Source organism: Manacus vitellinus, unplaced genomic scaffold, assembly GCF_001715985.3.
Source record: "Manacus vitellinus isolate BGI_N305 unplaced genomic scaffold, ASM171598v3 scaffold_1_pilon, whole genome shotgun sequence".
NCBI lineage: Eukaryota > Metazoa > Chordata > Aves > Passeriformes > Pipridae > Manacus > Manacus vitellinus.
This window is the reverse complement of record NW_021939396.1, coordinates 50,504,214-50,527,404: the sequence shown is the minus strand read 5'-3', so window position 1 is coordinate 50,527,404 and position 23,191 is coordinate 50,504,214. Positions and strand designations below refer to the sequence as shown.

Below are 23,191 nucleotides of genomic sequence, written 5' to 3'. Positions count from 1 at the left end.
TCAGGCACCTATTACATATCAGATAATGCATTGTAATTTGCCAAACTGCAGTACCCCATCCAAGCATATAAGGGTTCACCTACAAATAAGGACGAACAGTTCAGATGGCAGGTTTCAAGGAGGAAGAGGACGAGAAAGGTTATCTTTCTATTTCTGTGGCCAAGTGCCCATATTACTCAGACATCAGTTAGATGTATCACACTGTTAGAAATCTGATATAGATTATTACTAATAACATTAGTAATAACATCTGAAACTGTCGGAGCTTGTATGTATTTTTATGAATATGTTAATTTACCTTAAAATTAATAGTCAGAGTCAATGCTGCTTCTATTAAAATTCCCCAGTCCACATAGCCTTTTGGTTAAGAGTTACAGTGAGGCTTTGCAACACAACCCTCCTCTTTACTGACTGATGATTTGCAGAGCAATTCTGTTGCATAAAAACCAGACTCTTTTCAGAAGAAGGAAACTGAAAGCTCCTCCACTAATTCACTCCACAGATGGGGACATTATGGTCCAGACTTGGGCATTAGTGACACATTCACACATTTGCCCAGTATTCAGTGCTCCTGAATGACCCAGCATGTTCATAAAACCCTCCAGTAGATTCCATGTTACAAACAGCTCAAAGTTATATCCAATGTCTGCCACGAAATTGTCTGTGGGATGCTCTATACTCTTCTCCCACCATCCACTGAGGCTAACCACACAGGCTGGTCCTCACTACTTCAGGCAACATAGAAAGGCTTTTTAGCATCACTGGAGGGTGTTCTCAACACTGGCATCAAATTGGTGATGTGAGGTCTTGCTGTAAGGCCAGAGAATCGTGGAGTATCTTGAGTTGGAAAAGATACTTAAAGATCATCAATTCCAACTCCCTGCTCCTCACAATACTATCTGAAGCCAAACCATATGACTAAGAGCATCATCTAAACACTCCTTAAATTCAGACAGGCAACAAAATCTTTCAGCCTGAGAGATGTAAAGGTATGGCTAAACCACGCTTGGACTCTGTCATCAGGATATAGCCTCATGCTCCAGAGTCAGGTAGGATACAGCTTGTCCCACATGGCTGCAGTGAACCTCAGCTCTGCTAATATGCCTGCCCTCCTGGAAAAGGCACTAGTATTATCTTGTCGAGCCTGCAGCCAAGTATAGGAGATCAATATCATGAAGTTTGATGAGATGTTCATAAGCTTACCCTGAATCCTCTCCAGGAAGCCCCAACAATGCAGCTGTAGCAATTCCTAGCAATCTTGGGCAGAACACTGGATACAAATGTGGACCCTGTGAATAACCCCTCTACAACATAGCCACACACGACAGAAGGCCAGGGAAAATTAATGAGTGTGTTCTCCTGGGTCTTCAAGTATTGCATCCACTGACAGGTATCCCAAGTTCCAAGAGTAATATGATCCTGCCACTCCAAACTCATCTTTTGGACCAGAACTTTCTGTTTCATTGCAGGTGAAACAATCACAGCGCTAAAAACTCTGGGAAGTCCTTCAGTTTCTTTTTTTTCCTTAGAAGAAAAAGGGTTCAAAAGGAATGAGTTCAGTTCACTTGAGACACATCCTCATATATCAGTTGCTGCAGCTACAGAAAGAAGTCCACTATAACCTCCTAGAGTACCTCAGAGTGAACACTGACAAACTCATCATGAGAAACCTAGTCACCTGGAACCACACAGGCAGGAACAGAAGCAAGACTCTGCTACACATGACACTGATAATCAGGGCACTGATGTAGGAATTAAGATGACCCCCCCTGGAAAAACATGGTGGAAGAGCAATATTGTACTTCCTAGGGAGGTCTACAGTCAAAGAACCCATATCTTTGGGACAGCTTTTCTTCAGAAATCTTCACGCCATAATTATGGTGACAATGTTCAGTATAAGGGACCAAATAAAATCCAAACAAAACTTTCCAAACTGCAAATGAAGATGGAGGAGCCTCAATAACATCTGTGTTTTACTGGTCTGCTCTTATTACACCACATTACTTGTTTGTGCAGATACGGACTATGCTTTCATGGGAAGAAGGAGAAAACCTGTTGAACTACTACACAACAGTAAATATCAGTATATTCTGTAAACCTTCCTACAGAAAAGCAGCACCCTAAGGAACTGTCAAGAGAAATTCTCCCTAAATCTCTAGGATGCAATCAGAACTCCATTCCTATGACAGCTACTATTATATTTATGTTTACTACTGGACAGAATAAATGGATATTACATTCAGAGCAAAGACTTAAACTGAAAATTCAAAGGATTTGACTGGTTTTAAAGAAACAAGTATTGCTGATCTGAATCAAACTTGAAGATTCTACTGTAATAAAATTATTGGCATTCAATTCCAGCATCCCTAATGAACTGAAAGAATGAGTGAATTTATCACAGAGAAACAGAGGTAATTGACTGAAATCAATGGCAAAATTTCTAAATTGTTTCAACATAATTAGTTCATCCACATTTAAAGCACATGAGTGTGCATGCATTTCATACACATCTATAAATATATATATAAACATATAAACACAGCCATATGTATGTAAAAACATTTAGCATCATGTACAAAAAAGTAATTAAGATAAATATCAACTAGACATACTGAAAGGTATTTTGATTTAAAGTCAAAATTATGATTAAGAACCAGGTGACTATTATGAAAAACAAAATTTCATAAACAGTAAAACATACCTGATAATAATTGGGCCAGAAAGTGCTAATTGCCAGTTCTGTTCTGTTCCAAGCACCAGTGATAGATGTGTTCCAGACCGGGTTACCAATAGGACCATCATTAACTTTCACATATATATTCAAAGTGCCAGGGCTAGATCCACTCTTGCTTGAAACATAATAGTGGAAATCAATACAATGTGTATCATTTTCTTTCAGATGGGGCATCAGGAGCTGAGCTTTCTGTCCCGCAAATCTCCCAGATGTATTAACCAACATGAAAGAACCTGCAAAAACAAAGTCACTGGTTCAATTATTTCGTTATTTTATTTTTCTCTTCCTAATATGGTGATCTCTAACTAAAGCACCATTAGTAAAATAATAATAATAATTCATCTATTTTGTTTTGCTTCTATTAACATAACAGTAGTTTGTATTCTGTAGGTATTTAATCTCAAATTACTTTTGAAGCATCTCAAGATTCTTTTGCAAAGCTAGTAGATATTGCAATCCTTATCCTACAGTTATAGAAAGGAAGAGACAGAAAAACCCAAACACTGAAGTGATCTGCACTGTGCTAAATCTAGAGATGTTAGTACAGAATCAACTGTAGGTCTTAACTACCGGAGTGTTTCTATATGCGAGTCTTTATTGGGTTTGCCTGGCAAGGTTTTGGTGTGGGGGAACTACAGATGTGGCTTCTCTGAGAAGCTGTGAGAAGCCTCCCTCCATGTCCGGCAGAACCAATGCCAGTTGGCTCCAAGATGGATCACCGCTGGCTAAGGGTGAGCCACCAGTGATGGCAGTAGTGCCTCTGCGATAACATCATTAGGTGGGAAAAAAGAAAACTGCAGAATTGCAGCTAAAGAAAGGAGTGAGAATACGTAAGAGAAACAACCCTGCAGACACCAAGGTCAGCGAAGAAGGAGAGGGAGGGAGCTGGTGCTCCATGCACCAGAGCAGAAATCCCTCAGCAGCCCACGGTGCAGACCATGGTGAGGCAGCCTAAGAAGTCTATGGATGGAGTAGATATCCACCTGCAGCCCATGGAGGATCCCACACCAGAGCAGCTGGATGCCTGAAGGAGGCTGTGAATTCATGGGAAGTCCACACTGGAGCAGGTGTACTAGCAGAACTTGGAACCAGTGGGGGACCCATGCTGGAGCTGTCTGTGCCTGTAGGACTGCACCCTGTGGGAGGGACCCCACTCCGGAGCAGGAGTAGACTGTGAGGAGTCCTCCTTCTGAGGAGGAAGGAGTGGCAGTGACAATGTGTGATGAACTTATCACAGACTCCATTTCCTGTCCCCCTGCACTGCCGGGAGGGAGGAGAGAGAGAAAATCAGGAATGAAGTTGAGACCAGGATGAAAGGGAGGGCACTTGGCATCCAGCCAGGGTCAATCCACCACAAGAGATGTAATGAAATTTAAGAGAATGATATGTGTTCAGATGGTGGGATGCAGTGTATGACACAGACGGAGTCTATCCAAAACCTTCTCAATTTCTTAGCCTTACTCTAGCTAATCACAGCTTACTCTAGCTACTTGACTAAGTGTGACAATTGTCTCCCATACTCAAAAGCTGACAACAGAATGAACAAATTAAAATACAAGCAAACCAGTAAGCTTTACAGCTTAAAAAAAGGCATGTTGGTGTGAATTTTATATTATTGTCACAGCTTAAAACAACAAACAACAAGAAATGTAAAAGTATTCACATAAAATTACATTCAAGCAACCCTCACATGAGCAGCTAGTCAATTTATGCTCTGTTTTTCAATGCCTATTAATGCGTTTCATTGAAGTGTACCTTCAAAATAATCATATTACAGAACAGATGTGAAACTAAAGAATTTGAATGGCTATATAGACATTAGAAAAATATAACATGATTTTCAGTGTGTCACTGAGATGTGCTGTTTTAATGTTTCTGCTAAAATGTATCTGGTAAGCTCTTCCTAGTTCATGAGAGGAGTAGGATGTAAATAGATCCTCTTAATTGTTTGACTGAACTATCATCTGAATCTCAGGAAATAAGACACTTGGCAGTGTCATGACAGGTAAATCACATCACTTTTTGGGGCAATTTGATTTCCCACTTGTGCAAGTCTCACCAACTAATGCTTTCAGAAGCTGAAGTCTCCTCTGTTCCGGTGCAAGTGGAGCAGCAGCTTCACCCGTAGAACTTTTAAAGTTGAAAACCAAAGGACATTCAGCCATCTAGTGTGGCCTTCTAAACCTAGAGTTGATTAAATAACTTGTAATATCTTGCTGTATCAAACATAGTAACTTCTACTGTGGCCTAAACATATCTTCCAGACAAAATTTAAGGAAAACTTTCCTGGAGCAAGTAGGAATCTAAATGATGGATCCAGGAACATTGTACTGTAAGAGCCTGCTTCTGGCTTCATAAGAGAGCACCAAACAAGGGTCACACCTTGTGTGCATGACAAAGAAATCCTGAAGTATCTGTAGATTAAGCTATGTAAAATCAGTCTGCTTAATGCAGAGACATTTCAAGCTAACCAATAACCAAAAACTGATTATAGATACATCTGCAACATTACTCATTTTTTAAATTGCATCCTTTGCTGCAGGTACAAGAATGTGCTCTACCTAGAATGGCTAGCAGTGCTTTTTTGAATATACATGCTTAGGTGTCTTCTTCCAGTGGACCAGATGAACATGAAACATGCACACAAGAAGTCCCAGGTACACACCACGATCAGCATATGGGCAAATCTAATTTCAAGTGTAAGCCATCAACACTGTGTGGGTTTCACTGAGGTCAAGCAAAAAGAGAACATGGATAATAAATTTCATGGAAGCCCCCAGCTGATGCCTTAACTCTTATCTTTGAAAGGTTGCCACATGATATAATTCAGTACTTGATTTGACAGTACCAGTTTTTCCCAGTATGTGAATTCTGATAAAGATCAACTTAGCTTCTACACCTAGCTTTAACTATGGATCTTCCCACAAGAAAAATACCCCAAAAACTAATGTGTATTAAAATTAAATGCCATAATCACCATCATATAATCAAAGAATGGCTTGGGTTAGAAGGCACCTTAAAGATCATCTAGTTCTAATCATTATATATACATATATATTACTTAAAGCTATACAGTGTGAGTCACAAAAAGTGAATTGAATGCAGTAAAATCTTTCTTACAATTTTTTTCAAACCAAGACAACTTATCTTCAGTGTTAAGCTATGTTGAAATTTTCAACTTCACTTCTATCCTCTGTTAGATTACTGAATACTACTATGACAGAGGATTATATACATCAAAAGCATATGGATAAACTCAGTACACAGATAAACACTAAATTTTGACACAAAAAAAGGGGGGGGGGGACAGTTCTTGGCCATGAAAAAAAACACAAAAACCAAAAACCAACAAAAAAAATCCATGGCATACTTTCTCACAGTGGATCAGTTCTCCAGAATTGCATATCACATATTTGAGGACATAACAAATACACACAAAAAAATAACTGCAGCACACATAAAATTGTAGTCATTCATAAGGAGAACAAGTGCACATACTACTATAAACATCTTCCTTTTTAAAATTACTAGTTTCCTTAGATGTACTTTCATGTTTAAACATAGGGATTATGATAATTTCTTCAGTCAAAATGTTTAAATGGGTTTTATTTTGGTTCAGTGCTTAGGTCTATGTTTAGGCATTACATGTATCTTGATAGTTTGAAATTAACACTGAAATCTAACTGAGGATAACACCTAAGGTAGCTGATGGTGCTCAACATCCATTAAATTTAGGCTTCTTTAGTCCACAAACTTGCTGAATCACCCATATGTCATAATTTTTGCCAAGGGGTTTAAATCAAGAAAGCAGTGAATTTCCTAAAGTTGCTGTTGTTGTTTACAACTCTTTATTGCAAAATGTTTCAGCACTAATTTTGCGAATATTTAGTTCATTAAAATATTAATTTTAAGAAGATGCAATACTTGAAAAATTAAAATATAGAGTTACTCCAGAGTAAATGGGCAATAGAATATCCTGGTTATTCTCTTCAGCATAAATGGAAATTTTCTGCGAAGTAAGCATAAAGGAAAATGAAATATTAGACATAAACAGATGCCAAAAAGACACAAGCATGACAAAAGAACTGAAAAAAAAAATGTTTAAAAAAGAAAATCTGAGAAGTGGAAAAGCAACGTAATGGCCTACAAAAAATGATGGGAATGGCACAAGAGAGATTTTTCCAGTCACTTCTGCAAGTTTTCACCTTGCTAAGATACACTTTTTATATTGGGAATGTCAAATGCAATGAAATTGAATGCAGTATCATTTTTCATGCATGAAGAAAATGTCACTAGTGAGCAAAGAGAGCTACTTTGTTGATTTTTCACTACTCATACATGGTTGAGGAAAAATGATTAGTTTTACTAATAAATATAAGTAAAAAATTACTGATATTTAACTTATTTAGGTATCAGGACTGGTTGGTTTTGACTCTAAATATTTGAAAAATGTGCTAAATGATGGAATGCAGAAAGTCTGATTTTAAGAACAGATATTCTATGTATTACTTTACTGAGAGAGCACCCTTAGGGTGCAGAAAGGTATCAAAAATGCTGTGACTGTACAGTTCATAGAATCATAGAAAGGCTTGAGTTGGAAGGTATATACAGAGAGTTACCTTTTATTAACAAAACCTCATTCCCTAAATGCCAGCCAATACTACTGCCATCACTCACAAGGGATTGTGACTACTGTGAGTGTCTAAGACTAAGTATGGGACTGTTAAAGACTCTGGAACTGCTGTGCATAAGCAGATGAATTGTCAGGCTCAAATGTAATGGTCACCACTTTCAGACAAGGGAAAGTCAATATGTATGTTCTTTTATTTATTGTATTTCATGTGTACAGACCACTTTGCAAGTATTGCAGAAAGCAGAAGACCTGAATTCAATATCAGCCCACCTGGCACTTCAACTCCCAAAGCTTGGAACAGAAGAATTTTTGTCTGCAGTATTTTTTCATACTATTTACTGATTTTATAGATAAAAGAAAATATATTTTCAGGTAAAATTTGCAAATTATGGAGCTGCTGTAATTTGAGAAAGCTCTCAAAGCATGACTACCACTACCTAAAGAAGCTGGAACTTTCATTCAAATGACATCACCCAACAGGTATGTGCACACAAACATCAGTGCCGCTTACACCCCTGAACTGGCATAATGAGATGTGCCAGTTGAGAGTCTTCCCTTCAGTGCCTCAGCTAACATCCATCAGTTCTGCTCATTAGCTTACAAATCAGTATTGTCTCAGGTGAATTTTTAGTCTTCTTTTGAGCAATATTTACTCATATTAAATTTAATGTGATAAGTTTAATCATTACTTATTACCCATCCTAAAACCATCATTAATCTCAACTTTCAAGTTGTTTATCTTCCAAATTTGCAACTATTCAAATTCTTGAAAAAAAAACCCCATTAAACTATTCCGTCATAAGTCCTGCATATCGTTTGAAAAGATTAATTCACTTCTACTCATAATGCCATCATTGTTTTACCAGAACTAATAAGACTAATAAGCCTAATAATCCTTTTACCAAATTCAATTTTTAAAATTTTTCCTCATCTCATATGCATAGATACATCTCCCATTTTTTGTTAGATATTGCTTTGATCAAGCTCAAACATGAAATCACATATTTCCCAGTAATAGCCAGTAATAAAAACACTGCTTTCTGATGAATACTGCTTGTTTTTTCAAGCCTTTTCAATATTTAATGATTTTGACTACTCACCCTGTAATCTTTTTAGTGTTTTCGTCATGACTATTATGTTTACAAACACTGTACTGACATTTTGAAGGCTACTTCTTATATAACTAATATTACCTCTTTACAAAAGCAAGCAATGTATAGTAGGTCCACACAGACAGACGCAAGTTCACAAGCTCTTAGAGAAAACAACTGCATGTGCATAAATTCTGAGAGATTTTTCTCAGGTTTCAGATTCAAATTCTGATGCAATCATTGCATTTTAGGAAAAACAGAAATCAAAGTGAGAAAAGACTTCAGAACAGGCAGACCCAGACCCAGGGAGACTTTTAAACACAAAGCTTCCAGAAGCATCTCCCCAGGTGTGGAACAGTCAAATTCAGGTTGAGTATTCTACTTAAGTAGAATATATACCTGCAGGGAGCAGGTATATACTGGAAACAATTAACTGAAATTAATTGAAAGTACTTAAAATCAGAAGACAATGTGGATCTTTCCAAAGTCCTAGTATCATAGAATCGTTTAGGCTGGAAAAAGACTAGAATGTTGATTTGGAACAAAGATTAGTTAATGCTGAAGGGTGGGGAAAAGGGATCACATTTGAACTGCAGTTCCACTCATAAACATGACTGGAAAGATTTTAATTTTTGTTTGGCTTTTGGTTTTTTTTTTTTTGGTAACAGGAAACCTGACAAGCCTGAATTCAAGGTTAATGCAGCTACAAAGTAACTCTCCCTCTGTCTGATAAGGTGGGTCATGTGCAGTGTGGGCTATGAAATCTCCAAGGAGTTGTACTCAGAAAATCCACAGGCAGATAATCAGTCAAGGTGTACACCTTCTTGGGAGAGTTTTTCACTTTTAAAAGAACTGTGCTCCTTCTGGGCTTCAAAGAGACAAGTTTGGTGCAGGACAACTTTCTTCTTCACTTTAATTTCTGTCATCCCACATTTGGCCTATCCCAATATGCTCTGGCAGCTCTACCACTATCTTCTACAGCCAGTAAGAACTGTGCTACAAAATGCTAAAACTGTGAACTGATTTATCAGTTCACTCACAACAGAGAGCTTCCCACAGAAGGTTGCAAGTTTTCTTCAAATCTCTCAAGACTCCTCATGATGCAGTCAGCTGGACTTCTTTAAAGGTGACCTAATATATTTCCCCAGATATAACATTTTTTAAGTTTTATGCTATGACTGGATCTCAAACATGCCACAGCTTTGAGACAGATCTGTCTGCACTTTTCCTTTAAAGTGAACCAAAAATACTGAAAGGGCTTTGAAGAAATGATGTTTTATTAGAACATAACTTGAACAAACTGTTTTCCGTCTGAAAACCCAGATTCTTTTGAGAGAGAGTGGTAAAATACAGCCATTTGAAAACAAATACCTTTTCTGCCCACAGCTTTGCAACAAGGACCCTTTTCCTCCAGACCTGCTCTGTACAGTAGCAACCTTCAATAGCCTTTTTGGATTCAACAAACTACTTGTTCTCCTCTGGGTCAACAGAAAAATCTTCCCTCTTCTCATCATCTCTGGCCTAGTTTTGTGTCTCTTCTCTATTACTTTCAGAAAACCTCCCAGGTGTGAGCTCTCCAGTCAGCACACATATTTCTGCCTGCCCTGTTCTTCCATGGAAAAACTTCTCCCATGGCCAGGTGCTCTCAAAGAAGGAATGCTCTTCTCTCCTGAGAACTTCCCCTAACCAAAAAGCATGCAGTTACCAACCATGGACTTATGACAGCATATAACATACATAAAAAAATAATTTTAAAAGACACCTTGAAACATTACCTCATTGTCACACACAGAATGATAGCATGTGCATGAAAAATTTTTTGCGTATTCCTTCTGTTTTCAAGGAAATGAGATGAAGTTTCCAACATCACCAACAGAATAAAACTTGTTCAGCACAAAGGCTCTCTCCCTGCCTCTGAGGCTACGCTCACAGATGTTTCCTTGCCTTGTTTGTTCCTAACAGGGCACAGCTCCACTAGTTGATTGTTTAGACTGCATACCTGCAGTGAGATTGAAGAGGTCTGCCAGACACATCTGCTAAGCCTACCCTGAACAAAAATAAGGGAAGTCAAAATACAGGATAGGGTATACAAAGGATTAAAGGATAGGAACAGAAATAGTAACAATCAACATTGTAACAAACAAATGGGCCTTGCTAAAAAAAAAAACCCAAACCAACCCTTGCGTTTACACCTGGAGGGGACTGCAAGTACTACTGAAAAAGACAGCAGCTAAAGATATAAAAGACTTCTGTGAAGTGCTTAACACAGTAAACAAACTGAGCAGCATAACAGAACACATCATATTAAAACCTGAGTAACTGAAACAACTGTTAATGAAGAAATTCCAGGAAACATGGGATGAGGCTCTACAAGTAGGATTCTTTGCATCACTGTTAAATCAGACGCTATGTAGCTTCTTTAACAAGGACATAAAAACAGATGTAAAATTTTCTCTAAGTAAAAACTGAATTATACAAACACTGGCAAAAAACCCACTAAGTGTCTGAGCAGCCAAATCAAGGCAACCCTCAGAGTCCAGGATGAGTCTTCCATCCTGATGGGCACAGGGCTGCTGCAGTTCCATTGTCCCCAGATCCATCTGGTGGTGAGGCTTCCCAACAAAGGCAGACAGACAGAGAGGGAGATGGCCTCACAGATCAAATATAGACAGAAAAAAGTGCCTTTACCAGCATTCGTCTAAACCCACAGAGCACTCACACAAACAGCATGGACAGCCCCACCCTGTACCTCCTCTCCAGGCAAGGGGAATCTGACCCTGCTAGAGGAACCCACACCCTGCTCCTCCCCACGAGCTGGCCCCCACACCCAAAAGGCTGCAACTTCCACGGTCTCACACCAGCTGCTGGCACTCAAATCCCTTCTACTATTCCCTGGTTAGCCTGGTTTGAAGTTTATCAGCATTCACACACACACTGAAGATCAGAGCACATCCACGCACAAGATGGTGAGAAATAGGATTTAATAAGAACTCAGGACAGATTGTGGTGATCAAGCATCAGGCATACTGATGTATGCACCAGCATACCGAGCGGTCAGACACATACACGTGATAAGACTCTTTTATCCCTTTGTCCCTCTATTTCTCCCAAGCTTGCCCCTTCCCAAACCAACTTTACTCCTGCCTTTGGTCCCCACATTAACAGCTGCAAATGCAGTGAGAGCAGCAAACAAAATGGCAAGCTGTGTTTTCCAGTGAGTCGCTTACCCTATCAACTTGCATTTTATTATAACTTGGCATTCAAAGCATGAGACAGTTGTTCTGTCAATGAAGATAAGTATCTTTAAAACTAACCAGCACATGCTAACAATTACTGCTGCTGCCCAGAAAGTCTCCCTTCTGTTCTAAGCACATTCTCTTTGCTGCACCACCAATAACATTAGTCATTATTTTCATAAACCATTCAACCACGCAATTCAGCATTTAAGAAACAATACTCAGGAGATAAGCACAAATCAGCTTTAACAGGTTTCAGGGGAGCTCCTAGGGCAAACCAGTTAGCTTTCAGATAAAAGCTTTGGGGAAGTAAATATAAGAAAGGAGGGAGGGGGGGAACATGGCTTGGTCCTGCATGTTAGCCTTATCTGAAAAGGGCCATCTCCGAGAACAGGGTTAAGTGCTACTGGTGCTCTTCTCTCTTCCCAATGACAGGCTGAAAGGTCTGTTAAACACAGAGGTTAATATAAAAAGCTTCTGAAGGCCCAAAGACAGTGAGCTTTACAACATTTATAGAAATTCTATTTTCTTTCAGCTTCAGGTTGCTAGGTTAATGTTAGACTAACGATCATACCTATGTATACTCTTCCAAATTTTAGAACACCTCAGCAATAAGTTACTTTTAATTTAAAAGCTCACTGTCATTGTACTTGCTGCATACAGTATTTCCTGGAAATCATTCTGCCACCTCGCCAATTACTAATTTCCTAACTACTGGTAAAAGCAAATTGTTATCATAATACTATCAGGTGTATATACTGCAACTAAGATGTTGTACAGATGAGTATCTGCAGTAACAAAGCACATGCAAATAACATCCATCTTTTGAATTACACTCAAATGTCTGACAGTCTTCCACAGACCTGTAAGGCATAAAACAAAAAATTACTATATTGCCTATGGCAATATAGAGCCTTCTAAAATCTTGCTTGACGTATCAGTAATTTTAGAAGCATATTAGCCTCAAGGGCCTTTCTGTTACTGGAGTAATCTACTCCTGGTCTCATGAGTGTGAAGAAAGACAACTCATAAGAAATCTACATTATCCATCAAAGTATCTATCCAACAAAACAAAACAACTCCACATATCTACAGTAGGTGACAATGTAATGTTTAACCTACTCTTCCGAATCGAAGCAGCCATCTTTGTCTCATCTGTTTAATACATTCATCTGAAAGTTCCCTTAGCATGGGCCATGTATTGCCTCAATTCTTCTACTTCCACATGAAAAATCTTGCTCAGAAATTAGAAGTTCACCAGTATAATTACAATCACAGTGGCTTCTCTAAAATATACTTTTATGCTTTGTTTTTCTAAACCGAATCACTCATTGAAACTCCAAAATACAAGTCGTGGGCTTTCTTCCCTAGTTAAACTACAAATTACTTCAGATTAGTATTCACAGCATTTTTCTTACACAGACACACTTCAGAGACCTTAGACAAGACTTGCTGAGTAAAATTTTAAGCACATCAGGGCCTGGGTTTCACTGATGAGCAACAGGATGGCTCAGGACCTTTACTCCTGAGCTCATGTCCCACAGGAAAGTGTCATTATACCAGCACAGAGGCACGCGTGCACCCCATGGCAAGTACAAGACAGTTTTAGCCTTAATGGATTAACTACTGCACTTTCCACAGGCTAAGTTATACACTTTAGTCAACCTAAATTATAACAATATGAAAGCTTTAAAACTGATAGAATAGCATATGCAATTGGGGCTGTTACTTCAATCTTAAGGAAACCACAAAACAAACAAAAACCCCACTAACATGAATTCAAAATCTGCATTTAAAATGGAATTTAATACTAGTCTACACCAAGATTTATATATGCATGTATGTGCATTCATCAGCTTGGAATATTGCCTTAATTGGATTTTGTACAGGAATTAGAGACCCATTACACCTCCATTTCTGGACTTCTTTTTCTCTTTTTTTTTTTTTGTAATGTATTTATGCTTTTGCCACAAAAGCAGCTGACATGATTTTCTACAAATTGGTATATAAAGCCATATTCCACATTGGTTTTCTCCTCTTAGGGATCCTGTTACACTTAGCAATGACAAAGAGAAGAATGACAAATGAAAAAAAAATACTTAAGGCATAAAGATTGTCTTCCTTAAAGAACATATTAAACTATTGATTCGATATATTTGAAATATCACCTCTAAAATAAAACTCTTTTTGCGAAAAAATGCCTTTTTGGCAGGAAGAAAAAATACTTACTGTTAGTTATTTTATTTTTCACACATTAACCACTACAGTACAATCTATCTTTAAAAGCTGTTATCTAAAAGGGATTACATCACAAACTACATCACAAAGAATGAATACTGTGCAGGTTGCCAATTTATCTGTGTTTATTCACACAATAATTTCCTTCACTGTGGCAACCGGCAGACTTCCCAAAGCCATCTGCACACTGATAAAATGGGAATTTCGCTTTTCACTCTTTTAAAGAGACTTTTTCCAAGCCACAGATGGAATTGGTTTTAAGTCTTGTATTACTATGGCTATTTGCAACGTCCTAGTTAGTCTCCACTTGTATCCTCCTTAAATACAGCAGAAAACATTCCTAAAGCATTTAACTGGTATACATAATAAAGTTAACATATTTACCACATGGAACTATATAGTGCATTTTTCCTGTGCAGTCCCACGGAGAATACTGTTTGATGTACTTATTTTCAAGTTCTAGTCTGCTAGAGAGGCATTAAAAACATTAATTTGGACTTGATTCATCCCTGAAACAAGCCTTCCAGTTTCCATGACTCACAATCCCAGGAACTAAGATTGTCATTAAAGAGAACAACAGGATCAAGGGTTTTTTTTTCAAAAAGGAAAGCTTAAGACTAATTAACACAAGGGTTTAATGATGTGCTTAAGTACCATTCAGGAAAGCACTTAGACACTTACTTAATTTGGCTTCAATAGGATTTAAAATTGAGAAGGTATATGCATAATGTTTCTACATGATGCTTTCTGGAGTTCTGATATCCTGCTATTGCAGGAACCTGACATTTCACAGCTTATTTTAAAAATTGTTAATTGTGATGACATTGTATTGACACGCACAATTTTTTAAAAAAAACAAACAAGTAATACAGAAATCCTGGAGTTGATTTTATGAGAGCTAATTTGTCAACAAAGAACAGCAGCTAAAAACAGCTACTTAGGAGCTGCAAGCTGTAAAATTATATTGGCAGATATATGTACTATGCATAGTAGTAGTACATCTGAACTAACCCTTGCCCAGAGAAGGAAGTGCTAATCAATTCAGTAACTCTTAAACCCTGAAACTACTTATTTTTGAACAATATTCAGGCATTTATCAATAGTCTTGGAATTCCCAAATTATATAGGGAACACAAACCACGAAGAACCATATTCAGCACCATTCAGTATTGTGCTTTCAGATAAATCTTATATTAAGGGTGGCTGGTGGTCTGTAAGAAAAGTTAAGGCTTTGTATCTGTGCTTAAGCCAAAAAAGTTTGGACAACACTGACATAAACCCTTGAAATTTTTTTTTTAGCCCTGAATTTAATCCAGAAATTAAATATTTGGGCATGTGAGTGATTCTGATTGGGAAAGAGGGATAAATAAGTGCTTTCACTGCTGTGAAAGGGGAATGTATATTTACATATATTTAAAATATGCTGCAGGATAAAGCAGAATCAAACAGAAACCAAACTAAAAGATGACAGATGCTCTACCCTTTTCTTCTTCATTGACTTTGTCTTACCTTTAAAAGCTTCTAGGCCGAAACCTGGAGAGAGTAGCAGAATCCCCTGGATATAACTGTGTATCAGTCAAACAAAAACTAGGGAACTGAAACAACATTTATTTTTTTTTTAGCACCTCGCCCTTTTCTGCAATAAGTTTAGCCTGGCACCCTCATGATGCATTATGCTTCTCAGTTCCCCCCTTCGGAGGTGTGTCACTCCCCACTTAAGCTTTCAGGGGCGTCTCCCCAGCGAGACCTAGGCTGCCATTTGAGCCACTGCTCCATCCTCGCCCCGCTGTGCCTGCCCCTGCCAAGCTGTGCCTGGCTGCTGGGAGGACAGAGGAGGCTCCCAGAGGACAGGGCCGTATTCCCCAAAAGAACTGGGTGAGCTGCCCGGAGTGCTGAAGTACTACACAGCTTCTGTTGTTGTTACATTCAAACCCTGTTTCATATAACCAGATAAGCTATACTTCAACAGCATTTTATGGGACAAAAATCTTCTACTATAAAACATTATCATAATGAAACAGATTACATTCAAATACTAAGGAAAAGTGAAAATTTTATAGTGAATAACTTGTAGACTCAATTATACTTTAGAGTATAATAAATACTATGTGTTTCATTAAGACTACAACTTGGTGAAAAAGGGGAAAAGTAAAACATAGCAATATAAATTTATTTTTAGGCAAGCAACTTGGATTTACTAGAGAAACTGTAGCATTTATTTTCTCTTCTCTCACCTCACTTGTTGCCTTTTTATGCTGCCTAGTATAGTTATTTAACCTGATGTTATTTTGGTTTTATTTACTAAAACTAAGCTTGCAACAACCACAGTTTGTTTTCCTGGAATTTTTTCTGTGATCCTTTGAAGCCCAGATAACTTAATTTTGTGAATTTTCAAGTGTTTTAGAGATGAAGTTTGAACTAAACAAAACATTGAACCAAATGCTAAAGACTTACCTGTGATCAGACCAGAAATAATTTGCCAAGGAAATCATATTAGTGGTAGAACATACTCAAACTAGAAACTCCACTTCTAGCCCAGGTATTTTTTTAATCAGCTATTATTACAAGCATTACCTACAACTCTAGTACTTAGTCAAGTCCCCATTTTTCAGTGTACTTGGTGTGTGTGTTAGACAATACTTCCTATACAGAAGCATTGAGATTCCAAGCTGGAGATGGAATGGAAAAATAAAAGAAAAAAACTAGTGGTAGATATGGTTCCTTAAACGCATTTAAAGCTACTTTGGAAGTTGACTTGTTTTGAAATAGAAGTCCACTCTTCCAGCTTCTTTAAGAGTCTTAAGTCTCTTCTTCAGAAAAGGTAGAAAATAAACTATAAACAAAACTACATCTCAGAAAACACTCTCTGAAAAGCCCAGATCCTCAGGCAAAATGGATTGTTTGCTAAGTCTGCTGTGTTAATCTGAACACTGAGCACTACTCACTCACTCAGTCACTCGCTCACTCTCTGTTTATTACACGTGTCATATTCTTCAATTCCTTCTTATCATCTGCTAAAGACGAGCAGAAAATTGAGAACAGTCTACTGGAAAGCGAATGCACACTTAGCAGACGTCAGCAATCTATTTCACATGTTGCACAATTACGGATCTACAAGTTGAGAGATAAAAATTTAAGAACACACTGAAAACATATGAATAAAAATTCTTGTAAACATATTTCTTGAAGTGTGAGGATATATTAAACAAATATTCTGAGATGCCTGCTCAGACACAGAAATTGCTATGTGGATCACAACAGATACGTACTGAACGCTGTTTATGCACAGTATGAATTATCTGTCATTCCCAAGAAGCTGTACACCACTGTTTGCATTTTGTTTAAAGTTTGCACTAACTTTTTTAGCTAAAGAAGTCTGTTGAAAATAAATCCTCTTTTTACTCTCTTACGTAAGTCTCTAGAGATAGTGGGCTTTTTTCATCATTCAAAATGTACTTATTTTTAAAAGAAAAAAACTTCTCAGTTAGGCAGGGACATCACCCATTTCATAACACTCAAACCTGATTTTTTGTGCAGATTGTAACTCGACAGGCTTTGCAATACGATGAACAATTACTAGATAAACGCATCTAGGCTATTCCTACTCTTTGCTCATCATTTTGATAAGGCTTTTCATGAGATAGGAGGCAAGACTCACTAAGCTTTAACAGAATGTAAGTTAATTTCCTGAAAAAATAATGTAAGGGAGATTTTTTATTAAACTCTAATTACTTCTACTTCATTATCACTTCAGTAGGTGGATTGGTTGATATCATTATTGTAATGGAGGTCAGTGAGAATTAATCAGTCCAGTCTTACAAATATACTGCTTCCTCTCATCTTTTTGTAACAGACTGCCACCTTTTCATGTATTTCAGTAATAAAATTCAGAGAGGTCATACCAGGAAAGTGAAAAAGCAGTGACTGAAAAGGGTCAATGATAGACAAGCTCTTACTGCCTTTTTAAAATAAAAACTTCATTCAGAACTTCCTCGACGTGTATGGGCTAGCAATATTGCTAACATGAAATAATTTAACATTCAGCCTGGTTTGGCAGATGAGAAGAATACGTTATGAATCTCTTGGTTTTCTCAGAAGTAAGGGGCAAAACTTCTCCTCAAGCAAGTAGACTGGAATAATCTTGAACTTCTGTTTTCTCTAGAAAGCTCTTTTTTTCCCCAGACAAATATTTTAAAACAAGATTAGCACTAAAACTAACTTAAATGTTTACAATTTATAGCTTGTTTCAGTTATTTAAAAGTCTTTGCCCTTCATAAAACAATTGCTGCCTTGATACATTTCGGGTAAACTTTTCATCAACAGTAGTCTGTAACTACTGCTATCCTATCCTTCAGAATAAAAAGCAAACAAGGAAACAAAGGTTTAGGAAAAAAAATAAAATCCTACAAAACCTAATTCCTTTTAAAAAAAGAGTTGCTTTAAAAAAAATTATATTTATGTAAAGCTAGGATTCCTGAGAGGAGAGGTTGGTTTTTTTCTGATTGTAGCTAGGTTCCCTGTGTTATTATTAACAAGTACTGGCATTTATTTCGCACTAGTCTAAGATTGTCACAGTTTATATGTCTAATTCTTTCTTTCATTTTCTGAAGTTTCTTGTCCTGCCACACTCTACTTAGCTTCTTTCCTCCATGAGGATGCCAACCTCATCAATCTCTTTGGCTTCCTCCTGACCATCTCATGCATAACTTCCTTACGACTGAATATTCAACAGCCCAACCCCCTTTCATTCTTCAACTAAATAAGTTTGAAAGTGCACTCAATATGTTAACAGACTAAAGAAGATGATTTTTTAACTTTGCAGATTCCTCTTGAAAGGAGGATTCCTTGAATCACGATTCCTTGATTTCTGTTAATGAGGGAAACAGACACCATAATTTCTAAAGCTGTAACTGGATTGTGTATATAAGTATTTATATTGCCTGGCTTGTCCCAACTTCACAGGTACCAGGAAGCTTGCTACATGGTAGATGAAGCCTTTGAACTTCATCAGAAATACATAAAATTATACGAATAGCAACATAATGTGATCTAAACACACAAAGAGGGTCTTAAAGCTATAGGAAGTATTCGCATCCTTACATCCCTCAGTTATCTATCTACCCATTATGTGTTCTAAACTATGTGTGAAAACCATTCTTTAGATGAACTGATTTTAATTCTGCATTAAACAACAAAAATAGTATTTCATACCTTTAAAATCTCAAATGATTTTCTAACAGATGGAAAACCAGTGACTGAGCCAAAATACAAGCACTTCAATTATTCTCTGTAGCATTCTTTTTATTTCATAGCAGCTAAAAAGATCTCTTTTTTTTCTCTTCTTTTTAAAGAGTGAAACACTAGCTCAGTCCATTAAAAAAAAATCTGAAAAAGATTTTCTGAGATGCTACTAAAAATGTTGTTTAAAGGTTCTCAAATGCCCAAGAAAATCATTACCAGGAAATTACTTCTTAATCAAGCATGAGGAGGAAAGTAGAAAGTATTTTATTCCCTATAACAACATAACACATGCTTAAATAGTTAGAAGCATTATTTATACTTCAAGAGAGATTGTATCCCCAGAAATAACTAAAATTCTCTAATATTTAGCTTTTATCCACAGGGAGATTTAAACTCATATTTCCCTGTAGCTTACCTTTGCTTACAAATTTCTAGCATAAAATCATATTTATGATTTTTCATCTGTCTCAGCTAGGACAGCAAAACTAGCTGTTTGTCCTTTTACATTATGCAACTTCAGTAGTTAGGTTACTAAGACCTAGAAAGATCTTTCCAATCCTTCCTTTCTTCTTTATTTTTTTTAGTTGTCTGATAAGAAGAAATGGATACTTAGTACTGTAATTACTTAACAATGACTCTGATACCTCAGTAGCACAGATAAGTAGTATTTTAGGGTTGGATGTGTCATGAAAGCTCAGCTAATATAATAAAAGAGCAATATAAACACTCACTATTTTTAAAATATAGTTGGTGTTTTAATAAAAAACCCAGTGGAAATAATTTTGAACAGTCTACTAAAAGCTCTGTATTTATATACTTTTCCTTACCCTTCTGCTTTGTTTTTCCATAGATCTTCACACAAACATGTTACAAGTTTTAGTCTCAAAACGGTCAAATTGATCCTGGGTAAAAAGGGATTCTCAAGACCTTCAAATAATCATCAAAGATGCTGAAAAACATGACTAGTGACCATCTAGACCTGCATGATGACTTGGTCTCTAAAATGAAAGCCTTGGCAACGGGAGACTTAGAAATTTCAATTGCCAAAGAAACACTCTAGCTCTTTAAAAGCAATCTGCATCACAAATCTGTGTCACCTGATAACACTGAGAAATTTAAAAAAGATATTTAGTACTGTTGGCAAGTAATAACAGAATATTACTGTTTATAAATGAGTGTAAAGTAAAATTATCTGGAGAGAAAATTTCACATTTGGAGCACTTATACAACATTCTGTCGCTGAATAGAGGCTGAAGAGGTTTAGCTCAGGCTTTCTGAAACAAAATTCCCTAAAGAATAAGAAGGACTTTTACCAACTTTGTACTAGTGTAAAGAGATGCTTCACCTGAGTCATCTGTGAGTTGAAGCTCACTGCAGTGAGAAAGATACGCAACTTTTGAAGCAACGTCTGTCATATTATGTGGGGATACCTGCACTGCTCCTAGTGCTTTTCTTTGTAATCACCCAGTGCTGAGTGCAAATATTCATTATAAAAATTTGGTATTTTACCAATGCCTCTTTTATTAGGACTTTCTATATTTCAATGAAAGCTTGTGATAAAGGTGATTGCAGATTTTAAGTCAGCATTGGTACTCTGGAGTGGAAAGCAAAGCAGGCGTCCTGTTAGGAATCATAAACTAGTTTAAGTATTTATCATCTTTATTTCACACTCTGCCACTGATTCATTATCTCAAGTGAGTCACTTAACCTGCACAGGTCAATTAGATTGTCTGTAAATTATGCAGGACACCCCACAGCCTCATGGTTGATATGAGGTGTTACTCATTTCTGGAAAAAAACGCTTGACATTCTTGGATAAATAAGAGCATAAATTTATTACTGCCAGCTAATGGGAAATTAGCTTATGAGGGCCATACTATGTGCTGTTTGCAGTTATTTTTGCATGATAAATGATTCCCACAAATAGTCATCAGTGATCAATGTCACTTTTCTCAATCCCTGCCCTGTTTTTCGTATTTGCAAGCTTTTACATTACCATGCAAGAAAACTGGCATGAAACAAGGACAATAACTGTCAGTTCACACAGAACTGAAACAGAAATGGGCACATCGCATCCACAAAAATGAGATACAGAGTTCATTTTGTTCTGGAAATTAAAACAAATAGTAACTTTTTAGTGATTATTACTATGTCCTTGATTAATTTTCTTGTTTCCTGAAAAGTAGAACCAAACTGCGTAAGTAGTACTGAGTACAAACACTTAGTTTACAATGTACTATTATTTATTTGTCAGTTATGTTAGTCAAGCCCATTGAAGCTGTTTATATGGGGTTTACTGTTTTATTAGTACTAGCAGAAGGCGGAAACAGAAAGACTAGTTACTACATAGTAAAAAGCAATATTTGGATTTATCAGGCTTAAGAGATACCAAGGTCATCAACTTTGAGTAAGGGAATACACTTTGCTTGGTTGACCCACAGGAAATATCTTGTTACAAACACCTTCTTCTGGGCTTTTTTCCCCCTTATTTTAATTAAAACAGGACTAAACTATTTTTCAGTTTTGCTAAACAAACAGAAAACAGATCAAGCTGACAGAAGAAAGAAAAGGTCTTTTCTCAGGAGACATTTCTTAAATGCATAACCTCCAATTACCTTACCTTCAATAACCTTTAGCTTCTCTAGGTACAACATGAAATTTTGTTGAATTCAAATGCAATTGTATTTCAAACGGGCAAAGAACTGTTTGAACTGTTATTGATACACCATCTCTTACATATCAGCTAGACACTCAGAAGCTAGTCTATGAATCACTTCAAAGCCTACCTATGTAGCCAAAACTGCTCTTTAAGCCCTATAGACTCATACTGCTACTGAAAGTGATTCACACATTTCTACCGTGACTTCCTATTTTTCTGTCCTATGAGGCTGCACAGTAAACCAAACCAAGGACTCAACTGATTTTCTATTTTCTCTGTTGTTGGGGATTTTTTAGTGCTGGAATGTGTGAGACGGTGGTGTCGGATCCCCAAGGGGCACTATCAGGCCATACTGTCCCGCCCTGTACCTTGCCCATGGTACAGGGCATTTCAGTGCAGTCCTGGGCCATCAGTTTCTGTATCAACCACTGACTCAGACCCCTTCTCCTTCGGCTCCTGCCCCAGGCCTTCAGTTGGACCCTGGACCTGGGACTTCCCTTGGATCCCAGTGGCATGACGTTATTCCTGTTACTGGCTCTGCCAGTTGCATTTAGATGCTGTGGAACTGCACCTCGTCTGTGAGGGCACAGCCTTGCTGCTCATCAATAGAAAAAGGAAGGTGTTGATCAAGTTGATATAACCACATGTGAAATTACTGCCTAAAAACTAGGCAAAGTTAATCCATAGGAAATAAAAGTAATGTCTGTATTGCCTCTCCAGTTGTACAAACCTCAGTAAAAATTAAATCCTAAGCAATTCTGATATTTAAACAATCCTGTTTGTTATGTGAGATAGCACTTACCAAAACAAAGAGTATTGCTTCAGGTCTCCTGCAAAAGCAGTTACAGCAAAGTTAAACAGTTCCATCACATTTTAAATGTTTGCAGTCTAACAGCTAGAGAGGCACTTCATTAATTTCAGTGAGAAAACTTATGCAAGAAATCTATCCCTACCCTAATAACTGCTTGATCCTTAATCTATTTTAAGAAAAGACATTATGGCCCTCCCAGTTCTCATGCTAATGACAGACCAGGAAAACTGACAGGGATGAGCTGACAGTGTCTACCTCCAACACAGAAAGTAACAGCAGTGTGGCCTATCACATTTCTTCCAAAGGATGATTTTGTACTGCAGGAAAATAGGAGCTGAATGCATAGCATGATCGTGAAAGGCTTCTAAAAGCAGGAGCTATTCCATTCCCTTTCAAAATGTTGAAGAAAGGTGTTTCAGGATAAGAAAGGTAGATTCATTTGACAGAACCCAGAAAGGCCTCATTTCAACTTTATATTGCTTTAGTACAAAAAGAAACTACCGAAAAATACCCAAAACAACTCCTTTGGGAGTTTTAGTATGCATTAG

The 23,191-nt window shown here is 37.3% G+C and overlaps 1 protein-coding gene across 6 annotated transcripts in view; it reads right to left on the bottom strand.

Annotated features, from left to right (window-relative positions):
- PTPRM (protein tyrosine phosphatase receptor type M) overlaps nt 1–23,191 on the bottom strand; it is a 351,616-nt gene that overhangs the window by 313,500 nt on the left and 14,925 nt on the right. For all 6 annotated transcript variants that reach the window (XM_029959314.1, XM_029959310.1, XM_029959312.1 and 3 more), the window contains exon 2: nt 2,702–2,967. In XM_029959314.1, the coding sequence (XP_029815174.1) occupies nt 2,702–2,967 (266 nt within the window). The remainder of the gene's footprint in view (nt 1–2,701; nt 2,968–23,191) is intronic.